Source organism: Typha angustifolia, chromosome 15 (assembly GCF_048772165.1).
Source record: "Typha angustifolia cultivar Huaian chromosome 15, ASM4877216v1, whole genome shotgun sequence".
NCBI classification, from domain to species: Eukaryota; Viridiplantae; Streptophyta; class Magnoliopsida; order Poales; family Typhaceae; genus Typha; species Typha angustifolia.
Window position 1 is genome coordinate 15,846,910 of NC_133253.1, and position 10,813 is coordinate 15,857,722.

At 36.1% G+C, this 10,813-nt stretch overlaps 1 protein-coding gene across 7 annotated transcripts; it reads left to right on the plus strand.

Moving 5' to 3' along the window:
• The first annotated feature begins 1,840 nt into the window (after positions 1-1,840).
• On the plus strand, positions 1,841-8,471 carry LOC140777918 (pre-mRNA splicing factor SR-like 1). Of its 7 annotated transcripts, XM_073122343.1 has the most exons (7): positions 1,849-1,996; positions 2,236-2,349; positions 2,767-2,818; positions 2,920-3,176; positions 5,541-5,621; positions 6,225-6,296; positions 7,293-8,471. In XM_073122343.1, exons 4-7 carry the CDS (start codon positions 2,946-2,948, stop codon positions 8,100-8,102), a joined length of 1,194 nt encoding a protein of 397 aa, XP_072978444.1. In that variant the 5' UTR covers positions 1,849-1,996; positions 2,236-2,349; positions 2,767-2,818; positions 2,920-2,945; the 3' UTR covers positions 8,103-8,471. The 7 variants fall into 7 exon arrangements, 4 of the variants coding, with proteins under 4 accessions (XP_072978443.1, XP_072978441.1, XP_072978444.1 ...); XR_012107115.1 differs by lacking the exon at positions 2,236-2,349 and adding an exon at positions 6,446-6,552 and having other exon boundaries at positions 1,842-1,996; positions 2,767-3,176; positions 7,293-7,432; XR_012107116.1 differs by lacking the exon at positions 2,236-2,349 and adding an exon at positions 6,419-6,552 and having other exon boundaries at positions 1,842-1,996; positions 2,767-3,176; positions 7,293-7,334.
• Positions 8,472-10,813: the final 2,342 nt, after the last annotated feature.

The following is a 10,813-nucleotide window of genomic DNA, read 5'->3' on the forward strand; positions in this document are numbered from 1 at the left end:
TGACAGTTGATACATGTGATTTATCTTTGTACTGACCAAGATTATTGATGGTACCTCTGGATCTGCATGTGTAGAAACATTGTGGAATTATACAACAATTTTTCACATATATATGGGCAGAATTTATTGTGACTCATGAGTAGCTCGTTTGAAGTATTGCTCAAGAAACATGCCCATCAAGTTACCTTGGAATTTATAGGATATATTCTAGTGGTTGGGGCCTTTATTGAATTAGCTTGTTTACAATTCCAATATGCAGTTCATGACTACAAAAGTGTTAAACCTTTTCTTTTTGTCAAAATTTAAACATTAAGTTTCTAATCAAATTTATGATGAGATATATCTATTTGCTACACTTTATCTTACTCTTTACTTCTGTTTAAGCTTAATCTCAACATTTATTCGCTCAGTAATCAAGAAAATTAAGCAACTAATGCTCGACTAACCTTTTCATTCTAGAGCTCCAATTAGATTTCGATACAATAACTAAGAAAAATATAAATTCACTTCTTTCCGTAACAAAGCTTGCTTGACGTATTTCTTTTTGACAAATATACTATTCTTGTCAAAACTTATTATTTGCCAACTATTGTTTTTGAATTATTTCGTAAATTACTGCAACTTTTACTCTGAGCTAAGATGATTTATTTGATACGATGATGGGCGTGATTTGATGGTAGAACTAATAGAGATTGTGAGATCTATGGGATGAGAGTGAAAAGGATAATGGAGATGATGATAGAGTAAGATAAATCTATAATTTAGAAAGAAAGAAAGCTAGGAAGATGATCAATCCTAAAGAAGAAGGGTGATCGACGAATAAGATGGAAGGAGTTAGCCAACGACTAAGGTTTGAATAAAAAAGGAGAAGATGGCTGATCCTATTGGACTAAGGGGATTGGCAGTCGAGGAGGAAGAGAATGCTGTCGATTTGATAGCGTGATCTTGGATTGAAGGAGAAGATTGAGAGAGATGAGGTAGGAGAAGATAGAATTATTAATATTCTTCCATAATCTTAAATGACTATTTTACACATATTTAAAGGCTAATCAAAATTTAAAATAATTCAAATTAATTATAGCACAACAATCTTGGCGTTAGGGCATTTGGACATCATTGAATGTCGTTGGACGGACTAAACTCCTAGGTTCGAATTTTGAATGACAGGTGACGGCTTTTGGCGTTCGAACAACGACATTAATTGGTATGTTTTGATGTTCAAACTTGACTACCATCTCGAGAGCATTTATTCTTTATGAGGTTGTGGCGTTCAAATGCCAGTAGTTTGAACACCAAAATCTGAGAACACTTATTTTTTAATGGGCATGTGGCGTTTGAACGTTAGATTGTAACTCTTTGAACGTCGTAGATTGAAATTGTTACTGTTGAAAAGAAAATTTCGATGATAATCTGATTCGTCCTAATAAACCCAATATAATGAGGTGACTTGTTAAAATTGGATCACATCAATAGATTATTTTAGTAAATGATTCTCTTCATACTATTCATTTATGACAATTTTGTTTCAGGATGATAAATGCTTTCAACTAGAGCAACTCTTTTCTAAGATATATTATTACATAAATTGTCTTTTATTTAATTTTCCTCAGTGATGTGGGTAGCAGCTATTAGTTTGTAAATAATTCCTGAACTAATCTCAGAATGGAATTTCCTTTTGCTAGAAATAGATCGGTCAAGTTTGTGGTATCTCTTTCGTCTCGACGCTTGATTAGTGTTTGGACGGCTACGATTAAACCCCTCTTCCATCTTAATCTAATACGCGAGCCTTCGCACCTCTCTCTTTCTTGCTCTGGGACCGATCCGGAGGACAAATTCGTCATTCCAGCCTTGAGATCCGCTTGCTTCCGCTCCATTTGGACTCGCTCTTTGTTTGTTTGGTCTTTTCTCTCTATCGCGATTAGGGTTTAGTTCTGACAAGGGTGCGCCTTTCTATCCTCGGCATCAAGGAAATTTCTTCGAATACTTCATCTATATGGTTAGAATTCAGATTATTATCTGAGTTGCTTCGCTTTAATTTCTACGCAATCTTTGATTCGATTATTGTAGTGTTTGGAGAATATTAACATATCGTCCTTTTCCGTTTCGGAAAGGGGGTTAGGGTTGCAATATACTATGTGATTGTTTAAGCCTCAAATCTATTATCTTGTCGAATAATGATACTATATTTTAGTTTACGGCGATTGATTTGGTCTACTATATGACTTATTTACTCAGCTCAAGCAAACTTCTTCATGTGATATTTTGGGGGAATATCGTGCAATTGCAAATGAGCAGACTGATATGGGAGAATGATGGATTAGAAAAGTTTAAAGTTTGTCTTAGCTAGAGGTTCGTGTTTGCAATCTAACCGGTTACTGGAAACTGTACTTTTAAATCTTGAAAGAATAGTTATGAATTACGCATTCCATTACTTTCCCAGAGGCTTTTACAGTTACATGGTTTAGATGCCATCTTGTTAAGGTTAATAGTAAAGTAGAAAGCTTTTAGATGCAAAGTTATGCTGATTTCATTTTCTGTTAGCATTTGGCAAAATTGGTCTATGTGTTTCTGTAGTTTCTTTTCTTTTTTGTTTTTGTTCAAGAATATGTGTTTCTCTAGTTGATAAAGCTGATCTTACATCTGATCAATCTTTGGCATTGCATCACAGTTGCTTTCTTTTGAATCTCTTGCATAATATGTGAAGTGAATTTGGTTGTTTTTTAAGGATGAAATAATTTAAATTGACTTCTAGCTTTTCACTTGCAGGTTTTGTCGACATTATTAAAGATGGCAAATATTTCTTGATAAGCGGCTGAAGGTTCTTAGTTGTTGTGTATCTTTATTTATAAGAAGTGAAGTTATTAACCTAGCTACTATTTATTGAGATAATGGAGATACAATCTTCTGGAAAACCTATAGATACTTTGCTGGAGAAGGTGCTCTGCATGAACATCCTTTCTTCAGATTATTTTAAAGAACTTTATAGACTGAAGACTTACCATGAAGTTATAGATGAGATATACAATCAAGTTGATCATGTGGAACCATGGATGACTGGCAACTGCAGAGGTCCTTCAACAGCATTTTGTCTTCTCTATAAGTTTTTCACAATGAAGCTCACCGTCAAACAAATGCATGGATTGTTGAAGCACCCAGATTCTCCATATATTAGAGCTGTAAGTTTCACTGAGAAATAAACTAAAGGAACTGTCTTGCTTAACAACTTGACATTCGTAATTATCACATTTTCTTTTCTGGAATATTTTTAGATACCAAAATATCTGTTGTTAAACTTAACACTTTGAAATTGTTAACTTAGATTCAAAATTCAAAAGGGATTCTAAAGTCTTGTAGTACCTTTAGTAGAAATTTTTGGTTATCTACTTGCATTTGATGGTAAATAGTGAAGGTTCGCTCGATGTGTTACATGTGAAACTTTCTTATCATTTCATGATTTAAAGACTAAAAAGTGCTAAGTCTTGTGATACTTGGAGCATTAAATTTAAGTACATACTAATGCTTGTTTACCGGTTTGTTATGGTGTAGCATGTTTATGTGATATTGGCATGGTACTATTTTCATGCAAACTTGATTGTCCGCATTCACCCACTAAATGTAGTGCAGTCTTGTACTTTGATCTCAATATCCTTTTTCCATTTAGAATTAATGAATAAGCCTTGCATTAGCAATTTGACTTGGGAATATACTATTAAATAATATAAATGCTTGCTTCTTCACTCCTATGTTCATTCTTCCGAAATAGTAAATTCATGTTTTCAATTTAATTCTAAATTTTACATGAACTAAGATGGAGTTTGGATGAGATCAACTCATGTGTATCTACGAGATCTTCAAGGGTCACTTTTTTCCTTTATATTTTTTAAGTTTTGGTGAACAAATTGGAAGTCCAATTTAACAGAGATTTGGTACAAATTTTTATTTTCATTAGATGAATTTGTATGGCATAACCTACTAATTGTAGATCTAGCTGATCGATTTTTCAATAGTTAACAATTTCTCACATTTATATTATATTCTTTAGATTTCCATTTTTTAGGTACAAAAATTAATGGAACTTGTTTTCCTTTTTTTTTTTGTGGCAATTTACTGGAAATTTTACCTTAAATATTTATGAAGATTTCCCCATACTCAAGAGGATGGGTTTGTAAGTCTATCTTTCTTCAACCAAAACATCAAAAATATCATTATTTGGAGTCAATTATAAGTGTCTTTCCCTCTGTTTAACAATATTTAAAAGAAGTCCTGCTATAGCTTTTCTTGTTACTACCTCCCGTGTCATTTTTCTCTTCTCCTTTCCACAAGATGCCAATTTCTTCAAGGAAATACTCCTCCATACTGGTGATTAATATCTCCTTTGAACATTTCTAAATTGTCTCAAATGATTCGTACATAATTAATCCTCTATGGGTACTTTTTTCATTTACTTTTTTCTTTTAGAATTTAAGTCATCCACCTCAACATTCTCACCATGGTGGCAATTTAACTTTTTGTATTATTATTTACCAGTTGCCCAACATTATCTTCTATAAAGCATTCCTAGAATTATCTATTTCCACATACAGCATGTTAGAATCATGCTCCATTTTAACCTTCTTATAATCAGACATGCAATATTCTTATCAATCTCCTTTGTTGTTGGACTATAGCCTAAGACGATGAAAGTACTCCCTCTTCACTTTTAGTGTTTAACTTATTTCTCAAATTCTTAAGTCAAAATGATGTCATCAACAAATATGGAATGTCATTCTGATTTTCTTTTAGTTCATTAACAACCAGTGCAAACCGTAAAACATAATTACTAAACCTTAGTGCAAGCTTATTTTTATAGTAAATTCATTCTTCTCTTGTCTGACTGCTGACTTTCCTTTCACTAGTCGAGTTATGTCATACATATGTACTAATAAAATTACTAGGCACCTCATAAAGATGTCATGATAATGGATTGGGCCTAATACTTAGTGATTTTATGTAAATTGAATATTTATTTGTTGTTTATATTTGGCCTTTCCCAACCATCAATTGAAGGTAACATTGCAATACAAGTTGATTATAGCCATGCTCAGTATGTGTATCATAACAGTGAAGCATTAGTAAAGCTGCCTTAACATGGTTATTGGAATAATATCAAGGCTCCTCAGCGTTTTTAAGACAAATGAATCATCTGAGTAGTCAAACTCCATAATACTTTAATGAAGGTTCTGAATCTTCTGATATTTTAGCTTGTCCCATCTATTCAAATATCAATTTTTTTCTACAGGACTGAATTCAAAACTGGTACTTACCTGGCTAATGGACAAGCATATTACGCTCATTTTTATGAATATTATTGCTGCTATATTGTTCTTACGACATACTCTTTTTTTAATTATGTCTGGACAGAATGTATTTTGTTTGATGTGTATCATAGGACAGGCTAGCGGGCAAAATTTGTTACCATGCAAGTAATTTGCACTATATCTGTGTATGCATGAGCATGTGAGCATTCAATAGCTCATTCAAATGACTGTACTGGTTCACAGGTTGGCTTCTTGTACCTGCGGTATGTTGCAGAACCAAAGACATTATGGACTTGGTATGAGCCCTACATCAAAGATGATGAGGTACTGACCTGTGTTAGACCCTGGTCATCTATTGTTTTGTATGATGTAATTGAAGATCCTAAACTTAAGGCTTGACAATGTAAGCTAAAATTATAAGGTGTCCCGTGACATCAGAGCCCAGCAGGGCAAGCTGTATATAGAGCCATTACAAATAGCCTTTGGACCTAAGTGAGGATTAATTTCTGACCTAAAATGCTTTTAATTAGTTATTGTGTTAAATCATAGTCTGGTTAGATTTTCTCGAAAAAAGTTGAAAAGAAAAAGTAATATAGATCTCCAAATCTGTGCCTCTGAAATAACAATCTAATTGGAGTATGGGGCAACACATGGTATTCCTGCCACTTGGAAGTTCTATGAAACTTGTATTAGCTTGACACAATTCTGAGTTGGATTTTGCAGCTCAGTAAATGTTATCATGCAACAAGCATAACTCCTTATTTGTTCAGTTCTTGGTTTTTGAATATGTCATGTAATTCTGGGAAAGTCTGGTAAAATTTTACTGAGATCTAGCCCAACCATTGTGGGAAATGGTTCTTTTCTTATGACATTTTTCTTTTGCTAGAGCCGATACCTCAGATTCAACAGAATATTATTCTTTTACAGGAATTTTCTCCGGGGTCCAATGGTAAAATGTCAACCATGGGTGCATATGTGCGTGATCTTCTCCTTGGGCAGGTACACTTTGTGATCTTTCTTCTATGTCATCATACACTCTGCATAATTTATTCATTTTCCCTTATCTTTAAAATGCTACTTACTTTAGTCATCTTAGTGCATAAACTATTTGTATTTTTAAGCTAATTGCTTGTCAACGGAGCTGAAAGGTAATTGATTTGGTACACGACTCATCTTTTGATGTGAGATTCTGAGCTTGCGTTTCCATTGTGGAGTTTGCTTTGGAGGAGATCGTACCTCTTCAATTTTGTAAAAGGTTTGTGGTGTTGATCTGTTATCCAGACTAATAGTTTGCTAGTTGCAATAGTTCCTTTGAGTGAGCTATCCTGTTTTTAATTTCGTAAATATGCTTTTTGCACATAAACTATTGCTTGGATTTTAAATACTTGTTTAGTCAAATTAATTAAAGTTACTCAAAGAATTCTCAGTCGTTCTTCGATGTCCCTGGCTATGTTGAAAATTCTTGAATCTTCCCAGCTGATGCTGGGAAAATAAATAGAATGGTACAGGGAGAGAGAGTTAAATAACGCGAGTGAAGTCCTTATGGATGAATTTGAAATGTGTTGGTGCTTATTCTTGACTTTGGTTTGCAATCATTTAATAATCTAATTAGCACCTGGAGATACTTTAAAAATATTTTATTTGTCATGTCATATCAATCTACCCTTCGTTCTTTATTTTTGAACTCTTGGTTTTTCTTCGTTCCTGTCTGAAGTTTGTTGATACCCACTATTATAGCTAAATACTGTTCTATGACATTCATAAAGTAGGACTATGCTACACTTGCTCTATGGTTTACTACTACATGAGACAACTTTTACCCTTTGTTTTATACTTTTATGATGCATAAATATTAACTTCCATATCCTTGTGTGAAGACACTGAATTATTCGTTATGTTACTCATTCGAGTAGCATTTATTGCATTTGACATACTTTTCAGAGAACAATTTTGGTCTAAGGGCTTGAGATTTTTGTTTTGTTTTTTGTTGTGCAGTATTACTTTGATACTCTGTTTCCTCGTGTGCCCGTTCCAATCATGCGCCAAATAGTTGCTAATCTTGAGAAGATGAAACTCCCCACCAAGCATGCTGGAGTGACTGGAGAATCTAATCGTCATGGCTCAGAAGATACTGCCCGACGCCCTCCTTCTGTGAAAGCTTCCTTATCAGTATCTTTTGGTCAGCGTGCCCCTCACCGTGCATCCACCAGGGACTCATCTCCAGTTCGAAGAACATTACCTCCACTGAGGGAAAGAAGTGACCCTGATGAACTTAGAAGAACATCGCCTAGCAACCGTCGCAGTCAAAGTCATGAACGACCTGATCAAGATCGACTTGGACGTGAGCGTGAACATGATCGGGATAGAGATCATTCAGGGCGGGATCGTGATCGGTCCTCAGACAGAGAGAGGAGACGTGAGCTTGACCGACGTGATCGGGATAGCAGAGAGCGAGACTACCATCGTTCCAAACACTCTGAGAGGGACAGAGGGAGCCAAGACCATGGAAGGAGCCAGCGGGACAGTGATCGATATAGACACTCTCGTTCTCCTCAGAGGCGGAGCCGGAGCCGCAGTCGCAGCAGGAGCAGGAGTAGAGTTGTGCATGGTGGTTCAACATCCGATCGTCCTAGCCCATTTAGAGATCCAAGTAAAGACAAGGCAACTGTCTCAAGCAATCTAGCTAAGTTGAAGGATCTATATGGTGACACAAATGATAACAAAGGAGAAGGAAGTGCTGACAGACTTAACAGGGATTCTGGAACTGAAGAGGTAATCCGATTGGGGGCTTCTCGTTGGAGGTGAAGCAAGAAAATAAATGTAGTACCAACTGAAGATCGTTGGAAATGCGGTGGTTCTTCATTCTGTCCATCATTTCCGATATGTTAAGCTTGCTGCATAGAAAGTGCAAAGGGCGAGAGACTAAGACTTGTTACATTTGCCTTGGGTTTTGGCTTGCTTGGTAAGGTTTACACCATAAAGACCTTGTTGACATATTCTCTATCTGATGGAAATGATGGTTCAGTAGATGGCCTGGAAGCGGATACATCTGCCTGCCTGTATCTTAATATTTTCTTATTTGATACATTTAGCAGTCCTTAAGATTGGGGGGCTTCAATCCAAACTTGGTGATCGAGCAAATGCCCTTCTTTAATCGCTATTCCACTGCTGCTACTTCTAGAATTAATTGGTTTTGGTTGCTACTTTTAATGTCCATTAGGTCCGTCACCTTGATGTTCAATCTGTAGACAAACAGTAGATTAGGCAGCTTTTGCAATTTAATTATAATTATTATTTTAATTGATAAAAATGGGCTTTTGGAAACTAAACGCATATAGTTAGAGGCATATTTATCATAGCCAAACTTCCATGAATTGATATATAAGTTATAGAAACAGCCATGTGTCAACTTATTGTCCACAATGTCAATAAACTCTAGTTCTAAATAATTATTATAATTTTTTTAATAATTTAATAATTTGGTTCAACAGTTTGGCTGTTCAGTTAGTTTGAAGGAGGTTTTGATAGCGTTTATTTCAGAGAATAGTTTAACGGTGTATATTACTTAGAGCTTAGACTAGATGACTTAGAATATTAGTTAAAATTTGATGGAGGCTAAACTAATATCTTTATATTTAAAGATAGTTGATCGTTTATTCAGTACATATCTAGTTTTTAAACTTTTAAATAATTTAAAAATAAAAAGCTTATTGTCCACCTACATGTCTAGTATTTGTTTGTCTAGTTGCAAATCAAGTAGTAGGAGGACAAGTGCTTTACCTCTAATTATATATATATATATATATAGGACACAAAGATTCTGTTATTTATTGCGTCAAACAAAAGAAATTAAAACGAAGTCTCCATCGAGTTCTCTCAACTGGAAGAACTTGGAGTTGATCAATAAATTGGTCTACAGCAATTACATTTTCGACATTTATTATCAAAATTTCGGTTGTCTGAATTGACTCGGTGGACCTTTTGGCATCTGTAATAATGATAAAAAAAAATTAAATACTTCAATCTTTTGAGTGAAATTTTATGAAAACGATGGCTCAAAAATGAGACAAGCAATGCTGGGTTTGAATCTCCCAGTCACTCTCTCTGCCCAATTCCCAGATCGCCATCTTTTTCCTCAGCACTTAAAACATCGCTGGCTTTGCATCGTGGTGGGGTCCCCACTTTATTGAGTAGCCTTTGTTTATGAGCTATCAGGTGGACCCAAAACCGACAGCTCGGGACGAACTCTACGGAAGAACAAGGGACATAAGAAAACAGAAGCGTCACCAATAAATATCGGTGAATTTTACTGTTGTATTTTTGTTTGTTTGTTTGTTTGTTTGTTTGTTTGTTTTGGCAAATAGGATGGGCCCCCTTATATTTAAGTGGGAGAGACATGTTACAGCAAAGAGAGAGTAAGAAAGTAAATTCCTCACTTGCTTTAGCCTATTTGCAACAATATTGGCTTCGGGGTAGATGAAAAAGGCATTGATGACATTCAAACTAGCTAGAAGAGTTTTGAATATCCTCAGTAAGGTAGCTGAGGCACCAATGAGGACGAGGTTGGCTGTCGATCGAGTTCAACAGTTAGATTAGAGAAAGCTCGTTCACATAGTCTAATTTGGGCAAATTTTTAGTACGACGACTTCAGTAGCGAGAGCATATTCAATGAAGAGGTTTATGCATCAGAGATGATAGAACTCGACCTCACAGTTGTAGATAATGGAAGTAAATTCCACTCGAGTGGTCAACAATGGAGAAAGCCTTATCTGCGTTCAACTTTAGTAAAAGATGAGACTGAGAGGTCCATTAGGCCATAGTCGGCTTGGCTCGAGGCAGACGGGGTAGGTCAAAGAACTATGGGAATCGACTCGAGCGTTGAGGCTGTAGACCTAAAAACGATCAAATTCGGAGTTTCCATCCTTCCCTTAAAGAAACTAGAGTTGCATGCTTTCTAGAGATTTCGAAGGCCGCAAACAATTAAAAATTTAAGTGTTGATGAGATTCAAAATTTAATAATTAGATCGTGTTCAGGTTTATATAGCTAACCCATTTTAATTCGTTTGACCCATTTAATTTTACGTGTCTGGTCAACCCGCCAACTTGCTAACCCATATATATGTACACACAGTTAGTCTAAAACCTATATCATTCACCCAAATACCCAATCACCCTCTGGTTCTCTCCACTCTCCAACACAACCGCAGCCGCCTCATCTCACTGCAAAAAAAATTCATCGCCCTTCCTCTCTCTCCGATCTCTCTGGTCACCGTCTACCACCTACCGTAGTGCCTCCCGCTTAGTCGCCGCCTATCGTCTGCCCCGAGAGTTCGCTAGCGTCTGTCCGCAATGCCTCCTCTCTCTCCAACTACCTCCGTCCGTAGTGTCTCCCGGCTCCTCCATCTCCTCCTCTGTCCAGGTGCCTCCCACCTCCTCTCCCTCCGAATCTCGTCAACCCCATCACCCTCATCGAATCTCTTCCACATCTATCCTAACCCTTATCACCTTTGCCTACC